The sequence below is a fragment of the Paramormyrops kingsleyae genome, chromosome 16 (assembly GCF_048594095.1).
Source record: "Paramormyrops kingsleyae isolate MSU_618 chromosome 16, PKINGS_0.4, whole genome shotgun sequence".
NCBI lineage: Eukaryota > Metazoa > Chordata > Actinopteri > Osteoglossiformes > Mormyridae > Paramormyrops > Paramormyrops kingsleyae.
The window spans coordinates 1627117-1644573 of NC_132812.1; the positions used below are offsets into that span (position 1 = coordinate 1627117).

Sequence of the window (17457 nt, forward strand, 5' to 3'; positions counted from 1 at the left end):
GCACTGCTGCATCCTATGACCCATACTCCATGAGCTCACAACTCATTAGCAGTCATTTCTCTGCCTTGATGATGCACCTTCTCGTGATAGTGCTTGATGAGCAAAGATGAAACATGACTCGCCTTTGACACAATAGCTGGATGCTTAACATGCGGGTGGAGGCTAGATCTTTTCAAACGTCCTCCAACTCTAAGCACACCATTTTCGTCTAAGAATAGACTTAACTGGAGCAATTTACTTGCTCTGTTATTGGATTTTGTTTCCTTTCCTTGCTGTAAATCTTTAATTTCTGTCATGGTTCCGGGTGGCTCGGGCGCGAGAACGAGGCCTGGTGCACAAAAAAGGTGGATGACCCACTAGCGGCTCAAAGAACACAAAAACAGGGTTTATTAAACAAAACCAAAAAGACCATGAGGGGTCAAAAACTAAAAGGGGATCAACAAAGAATAAAGAACAAAAACTAAATGCACATCTAATACTGAGAATATCTGATGTCACAACCATCAAACACAATCAACGAACCACTAGAGAACAGAACAGAAGCAGGGACTTTAATACAGAAACCAAAACTGGGTAATAAGACTAACACAGGACAGGTGAGACTAATTAACAGACCAGGAAAACAGGGCACAGGTGAAACTAATAAACTCAAAGGAACAAAACAGGGAAACTAAGAACTAACCAAGGAAACAGGGAAACAGAAACCAACACTAAGGAATTACAAACAGGTAAAGACACAAGCAGGGGCACAAGGAACAAAACAAAATCCAACTACAAAATCAGACACAAGAACTAGAGAAACTCAAATGAAACACTAGGGATCAAAATACATAAACAGAGGAGGTGGGATTCAAACACAGAACAGAAGAGTAAACAGGCAACTGGCTGCTCAACATGTTGAGCCATGAGGCCAACAGAAAACAGGGGGGAAAACACAAAGACTAACATGAAGGACAGGATGACCAGCAACACCTGCTGGTCAAACGGGGAAGGGACACTGAGTGAGACAACAGGGGCTGACCCTGACAATTTCACTTTTGAATGCTTCCTTTTGAGCCAATTTGATGATAAAAAGTTCTGCTTCCTGTCTCTCTTTAACACTGGTAGCTTCATTCTGTTTGGGTTTGAGGCTTTTTATCTCCTTATCAAAACGCTTGAGACGAGCAATGGCTTTGACTGTCCTCTTACAGTCTGAAAACTTTGATAGGCGTTCTAACAATGTCCTTTCTTCCTTTGCCTTGGTGTTCAGCACCTGGGCCTTTTAAAGTTCTGGATCATTGTCGTCGACTTCTCCCACCATCACATCACTTAAAGGGAGCTTCTCTTTCCATAGAAAGTCTGGACACTTGAACCAATTCGAAGTGATAAGCTGTTCAACTGTTAATCCTCTGAAGCATGATCAGCGGGATTATCTTCTGAATGTACAAAGTGCCATTGCTTGGGGTTGGTAATGGACTCGATTTTCTGAATCCGGTTTGCAACAAAAATATGAAATCGTCTTGCATCATTATTTACACTCACCTAAAGGATTATTAGGAACACCTGTTCAATTTCTCATTAATGCAATTATCTAATCAACCAATCACATGGCAGTTGCTTCAATGCATTTAGGGGTGTGGTCCTGGTCAAGACAATCTCCTGAACTCCAAACTGAATGTCAGAATGGGAGAGAAAGGTGATTTAAGCAATTTTGAGCGTGGCATGGTTGTTGGTGCCAGACGGGCCGGTCTGAGTATTTCACAATCTGCTGAGTTACTGGGATTTTCACGCACAACCATTTCTAGGGTTTACAAAGAATAGTGTGCAAAGGGAAAAACATCCAGTATGCGGCAGTCCTGTGGGCGAAAATGCCTTGTTGATGCTAGAGGTCAGAGGAGAATGGGCCGACTGATTCAAGCTGATAGAAGAGCAACTTTGACTGAAATAACCACTCGTTACAACCGAGGTATGCAGCAAAGCATTTGTGAAGCCACAACACGCACAACCTTGAGGCGGATGGGCTACAACAGCAGAAGACCCCACCGGGTACCACTCATCTCCACTACAAATAGGAAAAAGAGGCTACAATTTGCACGAGCTCACCAAAATTGGACAGTTGAAGACTGGAAAAATGTTGCCTGGTCTGATGAGTCTCGATTTCTGTTGAGACATTCAAATGGTAGAGTCAGAATTTGGCGTAAACAGAATGAGAACATGGATCCATCATGCCTTGTTACCACTGTGCAGGCTGGTGGTGGTGGTGTAATGGTGTGGGGGATGTTTCCTTGGCACACTTTAGGCCCCTTAGTGCCAACTGGGCATCGTTTAAATGCCACGGCCTACCTGAGCATTGTTTCTGACCATGTCCATCCCTTTATGACCACCATGTACCCATCCTCTGATGGCTACTTCCAGCAGGATAATGCACCATGTGACAAAGCTCGAATCATTTCAAATTGGTTTCTTGAACATGACAATGAGTTCACTGTACTACAATCAATCAATATGGGTCAACATTTCTAAAGAATGCTTTCAGCACCTTGTTGAATCAATGCCACGTAGAATTAAGGCAGTTCTGAAGGCGAAAGGGGGTCAAACAACGTATTAGTATGGTGTTCCTAATAATCCTTTAGGTGAGTGTATATACCCAAGAACAACCTTTGAATCTGTCCAAAAGTATTCTTTAAGCTCCTCTATCTTAAGTTCATTTCTGAGCATCACACTTACTCTTGCTGCTACAACTGCTGCAGATAACTCTAGACAAGGCACTCCTCCAACATATTTTGGAAGAAAGAAGATTTTCTCTGTGGTTGGTATATTTTTTCTTTCAATTAATATCTGAAAGGATGACTTCCAATGATTGAATTTGTAACTTCAATACTTATGCCTCGTCTCAGAACACAGACTTTAGTGTCTGACTTATAGGCATCTCGAAGAAAACAAATGGTCTTGTGTGTCCTTAACGCAAACATCGACATATCTGTATGGCCGTTTTCCCGTCTTGATCAGCTGCTGAGGTGGGTAGTTCGCCAACGGGATAAACCTTCATCAGACGAGTTCAACTTTCACTCCCTCCAGGAAATACGCGACACCATGGTTCTTCTGGTTACTGATGGATTTATTCTTTTACAATCTTTCGCCGTCCTTAAACAGCATCGACATATTCTCTTTTCATATATCCACCGTCAAACTATTCACACAGAACAGCGAACAGGCATTCACGTTACGTACATTAAAACTTAAAATACAGCAAAACATACAACTAAAACATGAATAAACTCAAACATACCGCGCTGGCTGCACACAACCGAGAGGGAATGAGTCCTCTTAGAGAATATATCAGTCTCAGAAAGGGTGAAACTTAAATAAAACTCTTTTCTGCCTTTAGCTGACGAGTCTCCTCTCTTCCTTTTCCCTTTGCGTCCATAAGAAGAGAGAGCGCAAACGAAATGGTTTCGGATGCAACAAATTTTGAAACGGAGTTTATGTAACCAAAAAGAAAATATAAGTAACGCAAATCATGTGTGACAGTAACACACGCCTTTCGGCGGAGCAGCAGCACAGACGCCGTGAGATCGGGTGAACGAGGGTTTATTAGAAGGGAGATAAAACAGTAACATCGAAGAAACGCAAGATGGACGTCAATGACCGGACTGGGGAAAACATACCTAATGCAGACTTAAATACATGAGACTAATGAAAACAACTGGAAACAGCTAATAAACACGGGGATTCCACAGGGGGTTAACGAGGGGGTGTGGCACACGGGAGGAGCGGACGAGCGGGGCAGGACATACTGCACTTTTAATTAGATTTTTTAGATTTTCTAAGCAATTTTTATTCAAATAAGTTTTTTTAATCTCTATTTTGCTTTTTTGTCTTGGTTTAACTTTTTAAAAACTTGTTTTTATAAAGCACATTAAATAACCCCTGTGTATGATAATAAATGCGGTATTGCCTTACCATAAGGAGACCGAAAAACGTTCTTCCAAGACCACACGAACAACTAAAAACTAAATGCTGGAAACTAAGACATTCCCAAGGTAACTCCATGAAAAGCTCTGTAAAAGTAGAAATGTGTTTATTTTATGATAAGATAACGTGGGCCAACTGGCTAGTAGTTGCCTTTTAACTGAAAAAAATCACTCCAGTCATCAGAGAAAAAAGTTACTAACGCACTACATCAATGCATTTACATTGCAATAATGTATGGCAGAGGTCACTTGCAGGCGGACCGCGGTCCAGTTCCGGACCCAGAAGCAGTCCCATACGGACCCGAACAGATAGCCAAAACAGAAAGTTGTGATTTAAAACCAGATGGGGCGCTTCTATTTTATCCGCCGCAGCTTTAGTAGTCTTTTCGGTAGTGGTTTAGCACTATAACCGCCGTTTCCCTCATCAATGAACGTCAAATGCCTTTGACCGCCAAGCAAGATGTAGTTCGGCATATGCAGCCCTTTGTTTGCGCTAATGTGCCATTAGTGTTAACAGCAGAAAAGCAAACACTCGCAACCAAAATGCCGTAATATTCCGGACAGAGTGGCTGCTCTGTCCTGAAATCCTACAGCTACAGTTTTCAAACACTACAGTATGTATTATAACATGTTGGATAAATAGACATAGTTTATTGGTGATTTCATGTTTGTTGAAGTTTCCAATTTTTAACAACCGTTTAAAGAAGTAATGTTATTTGTTATATAAATCAACTTGGGTGAAATAAAAAATGTTCGTTTTCAGGGTTGCCAAGTCTCAAGCATCTGGCATGACACTCATGCAGGAAATTCAAGATTCAAGATTCTTTATTTGTCACATACATAGTTATAACAAGTACAACATGCAGTGAAATGAACCCTGACCGATCCAAAGACTGTGCAAAAAGAGAAAGAAAGAGTAAAAAAAAAAAAAAAAAAAGTGCAGATAAGATAACATAAATATAAAGTGCAGACAATAAGAATAAAAAATTAACAAAATATCCAACATATACAAAATACAAAAAGTGGCAAGTGGTGACGCATAAGGTGATGTGCAAAGTGCAGTGTGCATTGAAGTTGCCTTAAAGCAGGGCTCTTCAAATCTGGCCCTCATATCCAAATCCAGGCCTTGTTTTCAGTTCTCCCAGGTAGTTAGTTTAATAATTACTGATTCTGATTCGCCAGAGGCTTCACACCTGACTCACAGGTGAAGGAAGGCTGGAAAACCAGCAGGGCTCGGCCCTTGAGGACCGTGAGTTGAATAGTCCTGCCTTAAAGAGTGGGAAAAAAATATCATACAGCAGTTTACGTATCTACTGTATGATATTTGAGAGGTAGTGGTGTCATGTCCTGGTTGAGAAGTCTTACGGCATGAGGATAGAAGCTCCTCCTGAGCCTCTCTGTTTTTGCCGTAATGCTTCTAAAGCACCTGCCTGATTTCAGCAGCTCAAACAGACTGTTACTGGGGTGAGTCGTGTCTTTGATGATCCTGATTGCTCTGCTCTGGCATCTCCTGGTGTATTTGTCCTGCAGAGATGGCAGAGCATATCTGGTGCAGCGCTCTGCTGCCCGAATCACCCTCTGCAGTCCCTTTAAGTCCTGGGCACGGCTATTTCCATACCAGGATGTGATGTTCTGGGTCAGGACATTTTCCACGGCACCGGAGTAGAACGACTTCAGGATCCCAGTAGAGACGCGAAATTTCTTCAGCTGTCTCAGGTGGTAGAGATGCTGTCTTGCCTTGCTGCACTGGCTCCGGATGTGTTCTGTCCATATCAGGTCCTCAGTGATGCGAACACCCAGGTACCTGTAACTGTTCACACGCTCCACTGCAGCCCCGTTGATGTAGATGGGGGAGTAGAAGTGCTCCGTCCTCCTGCTGAAGTCCACTACCAGCTCCTTGGTCTTGCTGACGTTTAGTTGGAGGCAGTTCTCCTGGCACCATGATGTCAGGTTATCTACCTCCTCCTTGTAGGCTGCCTCATCGTTGTTGGAGATGAGGCCCAGCACTACTGTGTCGTCAGCAAATTTGACGATGGAGTTGGAGCTGTGTATGGCCTCGCAGTCTCTCGTGTAGAGCGTGTAAAGCAGTGGGCTGAGAACGCATCCTTGAGGTGCACCTGTGTTGAGTGTGATGGAGTTGGAGACGCAGCCACCTACTCTCACCACCTGTGGTCTGCCTGTGAGGAAGTTGTGGATCCAGGCGCACAGGTGGCTGTTCAGACCTAGCACCCGCAGCTTGGTAGACAGTCTGTGAGGGACTATGGTGTTGAACGCTGAGCTGTAGTCAATGAACAACAGTCTTACATAGTTCCCTTGCTTCTTGTCCACGTGGCTGAGGGTGGTGTGCAGGACGTGAGAGATGGCATCATCTGTGGATCGATTGGGACGATAAGCGAACTGGAGTGGGTCTGAGGAGTGTGGGATGGAGGCCATAATATGGTCCTTGATGAGTCTCTCAAAAACCTTCATGACCACAGACGTAAGTGCAACTGATCGGTAATCATTGAGGCATGAGGGCTTGCTGTTCTTGGGGACTGGAACAATAGTGGATCTTTTGAAGCAGGTTGGGACCATAGACTGAGCCAGAGACTCATTGAAGATGTAAGTGAATACTCTGGTCAGCTGGTTGGCGCAGCAGTGTAGCAGGCGCCCGGAGATGCCGTCAGGTCCAGGTGCCTTCCTGATGTTGACGCGCTGCAACGCCCTCCGCACGTCGAGCTCTGCAAGGCAGATGACGTCACTGCACTCCGGCAGCAGGCTGGGGCCAGTGGTAGCCAAGTGGCTATCGCTAGCATGATTAGCCTCAAACCGGCTGAAGAACGCATTGAGCTCGTTGGCAAAAGCAAAGTTGACGCTCTGAGCCGTGGTGGTTTTGCCTTTAAAGTCCGTAATTGTTCGCAGTCCGTGCCACAGAGCGCGCGTGTCACCCTGATTAAAATGTTTATGGATACGTTTGCTATAGCATAGTTTTGCCAACCTCACTGCGCGCCGGACTCCATACGATGCCGCTTTGTAAGCGCTCATATCGCCGGTGGTGAGTCCTGCGTTGTACGCAGCGGTACGGGCGTTCACAGCCTCACGGATGGTTGCATCCACCCAGGGTTTCTGGTTAGCGAACGTCTTTACCGTTGCCGTGGGTACGATGTCATTAGCAAGAGTGCTAATGAAGCTGAGTGCTACATCCGTCAACTCGTCGACGTCAGCTGCGCATGACCGGAACATGTCCCAGTCTACGTCTTCGAGCGCATCCTGCAGCGTGGCTTCTGATTGGGCGGACCAGCGTTTTACCTCCCTCAAGGCCGGGGCTTGCTGGAGGAGCTTTTGTTTGTATTCCGGTATGAGAAAAATGGCTGAGTGATCGGATTTGCCGAAAGCGGGCTGTAACACGGCTTTATAAGCTAGCTTAAATGGAGTGTAGCAGTGGTCCAGAATGTTAGCACCCCTAGTCGGACACGTAACATGTTGGTGAAAGTTCGGCATGACTTGCCTGAGATTGGCTTTATTAAAATCCCCCACTACGATGAGCGCTGCGTCCGGGTGTTTGTTTTGAGTCGCATGTAGCACATCATGTAGTTGAGACAAAGCCGTACCTGTGTCTGCTTGAGGTGGGATATACACCGCTGTTGCAATGACCGAGCTGAACTCTCGGGGTAGGTAAAACGGACGACATTTGATGGTAAGGTATTCCAGATGAGGCGAGCAGGAGCGCGACAAACAGACAGAAACAGACTCCTCCGCCCTTACTGTACATTTCTTTGCCTCCGCCGTTCTGTCCATGCGAAACACAGAGAAAGAGTCCGACGGAGTTACCGCTAGGTCCGGTACCAGGGGGGTCAGCCATGTTTCAGTGAAACATAAGATGTTGCAGTTCCTTGAGTCGCGCTGGAACTTCAGCCTCGCCCTGAGGTCATCTAGTTTGTTTTCTAGAGATTGGACGTTGGCGAGCAAGATGCTAGGCAGTGGAGGACGATGAGCACGCTTCCTCAGTCTGTTCCGAACACCGCCGCGTGTCCCGCGATGTTTCTTTGTTCTGTCTGTTGGAGGGTTGCGTCTCTGTCCATTGTTGTCGTTCGTGCCTCGCAGGATACCAGCCGGCCACGACAGATCGGGTTTTAAAGCGTCTAAAATAAATTTTGGAGTTTGGCTTCCGATGTTAAAAAGCGTTGCACTGTCATAAATAACCAAACTAGTTATTTCGCTTGCATGAAAAGTAATAAAAACTAGGTAAAAAATAAAATAAAAGCACAGTCTAAGCGGAGCGATCAGGAAGGCGTCCGGACGTGGCCGCGCCATTGTACCATTGTCTTACAGCAAATCTATATTATTCTATTATAAACCTAAAATTAGCTACGTTAAAAGTGTATTTACACGGCTCAATACAAAAGCAGACTATTTACAAGGTAAGAACTGTTACATATTTGTGCAGACATCTCGAATTGAAATTTTAACTCCAGCCAGCTGGCCGAAGTTGGCAACCCAGCGTTTTATTTGAAATGAAAAGTAAAATGCACTGTTGTTCCCTGAAACAGCTTGTCATTCCGTTTGCGTTGTTACTCTGACAAATATGAGAATATGAGAAAAAGGGGAAATTCAAGCTTTCCTCCCTTTATTATATTTTTCTGAAGTTAAGCACCTTATTTAAACATGCATAATTTTCACATTTTATTTATTTTCTCTTATTTTGAAATGCAGCCCTACTTTTATTTAGTAAATGAGAGAACATTATACATATCGGCAGTAATACATATTCAATTCGTCAGTTGTCACGTGACAATAAATATCGTCATAAAGTTTTTGAATTGTACTGAATTAATTTGATTTGACAGTTAGGTATTGACTATATGCAATTTTGATACAACTAATAGGCTACTTAATTATATATCACACTAAATATTTAGACATTATGATCTTCTGGACCTTTGCTTCAAGAAATTTTCTCTAACTGGACCTCTTTAAATTTTACTTGAATACCCCTGATGTATGGCATGAAATAAACTTGTAACTATATCATTCAATAAGACAAATAATAAAACAACATACCATTCACATTGGCCTCAAGAACTAATTAGTTAGCGCTTGATTCCCCTGCACTTCCTGTTGTGGCTGAGCATGCACTTTACGTCAGTGGCTGAAAGTGCACGTTCTGCAGCCAGACCATTCTCAAACTGTTTGTTTGCCTAGCTGCAGTGATCATGCAATGGGATTTGTAGTTTCATTACCACTCAGACACCGGTGCACACCAGAAAACACAACCAACGGATTAGTTTTACAGCGTTTTACTATTTTATTTTCTGCGGACAACGATTTTTGGGAATGAACGGAGGTAAGAATTTTAAGACTTGGGTAAATTAAATTTAAGATCTAGGATGAAAATCTGGGCATTTTTAAGACATTTTAAGGCCTTAAATTTAACTTTCTGAATTCTTAGGCGGGAACCCTGTCTAGTGGATTTAAATCCACACAAGGGTCATTCACTTAAGCTGTTCCTGCTAACATGATGGCACATGAAATAGTGATGTGATGTCAAGAGCTCTATGAATATGTATTTGAACTAAAAATCAAAAACTACAACAATAAATATTCAGGCAATTTTCTGCTCCAAATTGTGGTCAGTGGGATTCTGTTGGATTTCTGCTACTGGGTTATGCAGCAAGACAGTTATCCAGAGCTCAAAACAAGCAAAATGAAGGTGTCAGACTGGCCTAGTCACAGTCTGACTTGGTAGGACTTAAACAAGTGGTTCATGCTTAAAAAACAAAACAAAAACCATTTAACACATGAAGATCTAAATATATTTAGTAGGAGTTTTATATAAAACTAATATCAAAAGGGGACAAAAAAGTTTTACATTATTGCGTTACAGCTCATTTCAGGTTGTGTGAACTGTGTAGCTGTAGCATTAGAATATGCCATACTAAAAAAACACTTCGATTACAAATGAACTGGGGCAGGGTTTCCGCGGGTCTTAAAAAAGTCTTAAAAAGTCTTAAATCACTTTTCCGTGAATTAAGGCCTTGAAAAGGTCTTAAATCAGACCAGCAAGTCTTAAATTCATGGCATTAATTTTTCTGAGGGATTGTTTCCTCGTGTGTTTTGATTTTAAAGAGAAGCGAAAGCGTAATTTCTGTGCTACATGGCTTAGATCGCTCAATATTCATTGAACGGTAGATGGCGTTATGTGCTGCTTCATCTGTCAGTAACCCGAAGAAGAACTTGACAAGCATGCGCAGATGAACCCTTTCTTCTAAAGCGCGCTATTTAGACATGTAGTGCGATTGGAAGGCCGAAGAATACGTATATTGTTATGATTCTTATGATTATAATATAATATCATAATTCTTATGATTATAATATATTCGTATGAATTTCCCTACGATATTTTTTTTTTCCTTAAATTTTCTTTATTTGGTCTTAAAAAGGTCTTAAAAAAGTCTTAAATTTACTCTTAGAAAACCTGCAGAAACCCTGTGGGGGTTCATGCAAATGAAATGAGCATGAATACTTTGAGGCAGCTGTGTATGGCATTAAAGCTCAAAAACAAGATCAAAACTAAATCTTTACTTCGGTTCTGAGCCACATTCTTAAAACCAGCTAAATTTACCACACCCTTTGCATCCCACTGCCAATCATGCCCGATACTGCACAGTAATGTTGCTGTAGCTCATAAGATTATCATGGACATTTTTATCTACATCTTCAACCTGCTCTCACTCCTAGCTTTTTATGTATAAACCATTTTGCTGCTTGGCTTAAGTCCACATTGTGCCAGTAAAATGGAAAGGGTGTTGAACAACTTCAGAAGTTGAAACTTACTGTATGCAAGTATCTCAAAGAAGCAACTGTTTACTGTCACTGTGTCAATCTCTGTTAGTCTTCATTCACTCACCCTGAGCAGTTAATCTATTTGTAGTTTTCCAGCAACTTTCAGAAATATGTCCATCATTTTAAGAGGGTTGGTTTGAAGGTGAAGCCTCCTTAAGTCTTGATCACGTTTATAGTGGTTTCTACTGTAATTTGTTTGGTTACTTATGGTTGACATTAGGACTGTGTGTGTGTGTGTGTGTGTGTTTGCATGTATAGTGTGTATGCTTTCTCATGCAATTTAGAAACACTTGGGTGAGTTAGCAATTCTAAAATTCCCCATAATGTATGACTGACTAGCATCCCTCTAAGGCAGGCCTGGGCAGTTATTTTTTATGGATACCAAATCCGAGCTTCATCGTGTCAGCAGGGGTCATTATTTTACTGATTATTTCCCCATAAAATCTGTAATAGAAGGCCTGTTCCTTTTAGGAGAAGCTCATTTTTGCATGCCAGAAGGGAAGCAACAGGTATTTTTGTGATTTTCCATGGGACTTGAATATAAAACTTAGCGTGTTATTATTATTATTATTATTTTCACATTTTATCATTATTTTTGCATTAAGTGGCATTGATGACGCCCAGGTTTTTATTTGCATTTTAAAGGCCAAGTGTAAAACATCTTCAAGTGATATGGCAAACTGCCTTAGAACCATTTAGTTTGTTTATCCATCCATTTGTCTATTCTTTTTAAACTTCTCCAGTGCAAGGCTGCTCGTATCAAACTAACATTGTAAACCCTGTATTATTTTGTACTACGGTGCTTTTAGAAATAGAAGTTAAATAATACCATGAACCTGTAATTGGATGGGTGGTGGAATGGATGGATGGATGGCTGGAAAAGAGCTCCTGTTTGCTTCTTAAATAGGCTCTTTTTCTGCTGTTACTCTGTCCCACAGATGTGTGTGAGAGCCAGAGAGTCATCGACATAAATAAAGGCCCCCTGTATCGCGCAGCCGGCTACCCGCTGGAAATCTCCTGCAACGTCAGCAACGTGGCAAGCTACACTCGACAGCACTTTGAGTTCTCCATCTATAAGCTGGCCCAGCCCAACCAACCAATCAACATCATCAGCACCAAAGACCCCAACTTCGCCTATGCCAAATATTCTACAAGAGTGAGAACCAAAGACATCGAGATTGAGCGTAAGAGTGACTTCTCTGTGCTACTTCACATCAAAAGCACGGACGATTTGGATGCAGGAGAATATGAGTGCTCCACCCCCAATCCAGATGGCTTGTATTACGGCAGTTATGCCGAAAAGACCAAGATAAACAGTAAGTTAAAATCACGCATATGTGTTTAAATAATTACACGTGCAAGAAAAGCTGATGCATTTGAGATGTTATATCCTAAACTACATGTTTGACATGGTTATGTAGCTCTCTCTTAACAATATCCTTAACCCTTATTCCACAGTCATTCAGGACACTCTGAGTGCCTCTTCTGATGACATTGACCTGTCCAAGACGGAGGGAGAGTCACTCATGCTGGACTGCGAGGTGTCTACCCAAAGCTTCCAGCACACCCACCTGTCTGTCACCTGGTACCTGCAGGCGGCTGGGGACAGCCAGCCCCACCCTATTATCCAACTAGACCGGGATTTTTCTCTGAAGCCGGGGGAAGGCTTTGAGGAACGGTACCACACCGGCCTGCTCAGCTTCAATAAGGTGGGTGGAACCACCTATCGGCTGGCTCTGTCTAAGGTACAGGTGAACGACCAAGGCACCATCTTCTGTGAGGGCAGTGAGTGGATCCAGGATCCAGACCTTTCATGGTACAGACTGGCCTACAAAAGAACCAACGGGACAAACCTCCAGATCCAGCCAATGAGTAAGTCTGAGTTATACAGCTCTGTTACAGACAATAAACACTGATCATATGCATGAAACATTCACATATAAAATGCTTAAAAATATGAAAAACGAGATTCTACTGCAGAAGCAGTGAAGGTTATGCACACCTAAATTGACTTTGAATGGTTACACATATGCACAAATAAAAAATGGGGTGATTGGCCTTGTGAAAACATACAGTATTATGAAGATTCTAAGCAAAATAAATGGTCAACTTACAATTGTGGTTCCTATTGTTTCATGCTATGCAACCTTCCTATTTACAAGTCTATCAATCATTTCAAGTGTTCTTGGTACCATGGAAATTAAATAATTTCTTGACTACCCCATTTACTTGTTACTTTTTAAGATAAGTATAGAAGTCATTCTCAGTGTATAAGTTTAGATAACGTCAACCTCATGGTGGCTTGGTATTGGGTCCTGGGTTTCTAAACATAAACAACACTTGCAGTTAAACAGGTTAAATTCTTAAATTCACTGTATTAACTTAGTTGATGAACTACCTGTATGTACATAATGGTACACTATACTGTACAATGGTAGAACTTCTTCAAAGGTCTTTCATTGGCATGTAACCCCTCTGCCCCTGTCATAGCTGCTGATCCAGACTTCTTTAGTGTGCACTTGGAGACCCCTAAGGAGGGTGTCCGGGAGGGTGAACTTCTGAAGATGAAGTGCACAGTGGAGGCACAGAATCTTCCAGATCGATATTTCACTGTGGCTTGGCTGCGGCTTGGCAAGGAGGTGGCCCGTGTTGGCCCCACAGGAGTGCCCTCTGTCACCCAGGATTACGAACGCAGGGAGCAAGAAGGGGAGGTCAGCGTGGTGAAGAAGAGTGACAAGGACTACATGCTGTTCTTTAGGCCTGTCAGACTGGAGGACCAGGGGGAGTATCAGTGCAAGATCTGGAGGGACAACAAGGGAGAAGCGGGAGCCTTCATTCAGGGGCCGAGCAATGAGTCCAAAGTGGAGAACGTGCGGATCACTGTCACAGGTGTGTCTGAACACTGCTGGCAAGTAGAGTATCAGTGGGAAAACTGCTCATTCTGAAAAATGAGACAGAACAATAGACATAAATACTTCCCATTAATCACCAAGGTGGATGGGCCATTAGAGAAAAGCATTTGATGCTCAGTTACTCTGCATGACGCTAAATCACTGAGTTATATTTATATCCATCACAAACATACAGTTAATTAACAATGAAGAATCATGGTCTTTCATAGGTGTACTTCCTATGTTAAAGGTGAACTAGTCTAGTTCTGCTTTAGAGATATGCAACTGTGCCACCAGTGTTCATTTCACGAAACTGCATTCACAATGAAGTCCAAAGCTGTACTGTCTACATAAAACTTCTTTAAGGTGTTTCCTTATATATCTTTCGGATAGTTTCAATATATGGAGGGTATTTTGTGACAATATTCAATAAATAAATATGTGACGTAAATTATTATTATAATTATAGTTTAAATTGCTGTTTATTTATTATATATGTCATTTATACAAAGCCCCTGAAGGGACCTGCGCAAAAAATTAAAATACTCATATTTTCAGATGCACACCTGTCGCTTTTCTCTAACGGCCCATCCACCGTGGTGATTAATGGGAAGTATTTGGTCATTGGTACTGAATTTACACAGTGCAATGATTGATAAAATCATAAGGGTTATGTCCCACTGGATAGCGGAAGTGATGGCTGGGGTATACTGGCTACATGAAAGTTTCAGGTGGACAAATGATTTTTTAAGTTGCAATTTAAATTATTTCAGCGGGTGGCATGGTGGTGCAGTGGTTAACATTACCACCTCACACCTCTGGGAGCTCCGCCAGGGTTCCATGTGTGTGGAGTTTGCAAGTTCTCCCTGTGTTGTCATGGGGTTTCCTCTGGGTACTCCAGTTTCCACCAACAGTCCAAAATCATGTTAAGGCTGAATTGGAGATACCAAATTGTGTGTGTGTGACTGCACCCTGTGATGGGTTGGATAAGAATAAGTGGATAAGATAAGTGGCTTCAGAATATGGATGGATGGTTTCAGCAAGGTATTCTGATGTATTACCTAATTACCATTTAAATCTCAAGAAATGATAGAGCAGTGGTATTCAAGTAAAATTTAAAGAGGTCCAGTTAGAGAAAATTTCTTGAAGCAAAGGTCCAGAAGATCATAATGTCTAAATATTTAGTGTGATATATAATTAAGTAGCCTATTAGTTGTATCAAAATTGCATATAGTCAATACCTAACTGTCAAATCAAATTAATTCAGTACAATTCAAAAACTTTATGACGATATTTATTGTCACGTGACAACTGACGAATTGAATATGTATGACTGCCGATATGTATAATGTTCTCTCATTTACTAAATAAAAGTAGGGCTGCATTTCAAAATAAGAGAAAATAAATAAAATGTGAAAATTATGCATGTTTAAATAAGGTGCTTAACTTCAGAAAAATATAATAAAGGGAGGAAAGCTTGAATTTCCCCTTTTTCTCATATTCTCATATTTGTCGGAGTAACAACGCAAACGGAATGACAAGCTGTTTCAGGGAACAACAGTGCATTTTACTTTTCATTTCAAATAAAACGCTGGGTTGCCAACTTCGGCCAGCTGGCTGGAGTTAAAATTTCAATTCGAGATGTCTGCACAAATATGTAACAGTTCTTACCTTGTAAATAGTCTGCTTTTGTATTGAGCCGTGTAAATACACTTTTAACGTAGCTAATTTTAGGTTTATAATAGAATAATATAGATTTGCTGTAAGATTTCCTGCATGAGTGTCATGCCAGATGCTTGAGACTTGGCAACCCTGAAAACGAACATTTTTTATTTCACCCGAGTTGATTTATATAACAAATAACATTACTTCTTTAAACGGTTGTTAAAAATTGGAAACTTCAACAAACATGAAATCACCAATAAACTATGTCTATTTATCCAACATGTTATAATACATACTGTAGTGTTTGAAAACTGTAGCTGTAGGATTTCAGGACAGAGCAGCCACTCTGTCCGGAATATTACGGCATTTTGGTTGCGAGTGTTCGCTTTTCTGCTGTTAACACTAATGGCACATTAGCGCAAACAAAGGGCTGCATATGCCGAACTACGTCTTGCTTGGCGGTCAAAGGCATTTGACGTTCATTGATGAGGGAAACGGCGGTTATAGTGCTAAACCACTACCGAAAAGACTACTAAAGCTGCGCCGGATAAAATAGAAGCGCCCCATCTGGTTTTAAATCACAACTTTCTGTTTTGGCTATCTGTTCGGGTCCGTATGGGACTGCTTCTGGGTCCGGAACTGGACCGCGGTCCGCCTGTTAGTGACCTCTGTGATAGAGCAATGAAAAAATATTATCAAGGGATAACGGAGCAATGTAGACCATGTTTTTTATACTCATCAAAGGATGAAGGAACTATGAAAAAAAACAATTACACATTTAACATTTTGGTTTCAGACCAAGGTAAACCGCGGATAACTGAAACCAGGGATACAGTGGGACTACTGTAATTCCTTCCAATTATATATTAAAATGTGGCCACGATATGTATACTTTTTATCATTATGTCATCACTGAAGCTCCATAGCAGAGTTCCATACATTCCGTTGGTTGTGTAAATAAGTTTAGCTATTGCTAACACTATGTAGTGGCCAATGACAGTTAGGACAGTTATCCTAAAGTTAGTTTAGTTTATTTAAGATTTTGGGAAGTTAGGATGTACTGTAATACAGCCCTGGACGGAAGGGACCAAAAATAGGTTATAAATGATAATTCAATCAACTAGGTGAGATCGATCTTTTGTTACTTTCGTTTAGAGTCTGCCCACTCAGTTTGTGTTTGACAGATAATTTTAAAGGTTGTTGGTATAATTTAAATTGCAATTTGAATAATCATTTAAATGACGTTTTTATTTATTGAATATTGTCACAAAATACCCTCCATTTTAAATAGGCATGATCTCCTGCTATTTAAGGACAAGTGCTACAGGCTGATCATGGACTCACATTTACTGCATGCTTCTGTCCACAGAAAGCAACTTGACGGTCACTTCACCAAGCCTGATGGTGACTACCATCCATGGCAGTGTGCTGCAGGTCTCCTGCACAGTGACAGGAGCTAAGGGACAGGTGTCTGTGACCTGGCAGCACATGGATGGCCAGGGACCCTTCAGTGATGTCATCACCCTGAATCAAAATGGAATAATGGATCCCGCTCTGCGATTCCAGCAGAGGATGGAAATGGGGGACGTACAGGTCCACCGTGTGTCAGCCAGCTCCTTCACACTCAAGATAGCCAATGCACAGCCCACAGACTCAGGGACTTATAAATGCATCGCATCTGACTGGGTGACCGATAGCAATGGGAATCTGAAAAAGGCTGACAGCAAGTCCCAGGAGCTCAAAGCTATTGTCCAGCCTATTAGTAAGAGCATGTTTACATAAGTACTATATGTAGAAAGTAGCATAGCAATTAATTACGCACCTGAACTTTTAACATGAAGATTTCTCAAGTTGTGTAGGGTACTTTACCTTTAGAAATACCCAGAGTAAATGATGGATAAAGAGTAATATAGAATTGTCTAAAGCAGTGTTTCTCAACCCCAGTTGTCGGGGGCCACCTGGCAGTCCACAATTTTGTTTCATCCCAGCCCTGCACACACCTGAACCAAACAATCAAGCCGAATTCCTGTTATAGGTGTGTTGGGAGCTGGGAGAGATGAAAATGTGCTCTGTCTAAACCCTGTTATAAAGCAATAACTTCAAATGAGTGGTGACATATTCTGACC

The 17457-nt window shown here is 41.9% G+C and overlaps 1 protein-coding gene across 1 annotated transcript in view; it reads left to right on the forward strand.

Annotated features, from left to right (window-relative positions):
• igsf3l (immunoglobulin superfamily, member 3-like) overlaps positions 1 to 17457 on the forward strand; it is a 44344-nt gene that overhangs the window by 8386 nt on the left and 18501 nt on the right. The window contains exons 2-5 of the mRNA XM_023804014.2: positions 11714 to 12091; positions 12234 to 12647; positions 13266 to 13664; positions 16701 to 17093. Coding sequence (XP_023659782.1) covers positions 11714 to 12091; positions 12234 to 12647; positions 13266 to 13664; positions 16701 to 17093 — 1584 coding nt within the window. The remainder of the gene's footprint in view (positions 1 to 11713; positions 12092 to 12233; positions 12648 to 13265; positions 13665 to 16700; positions 17094 to 17457) is intronic.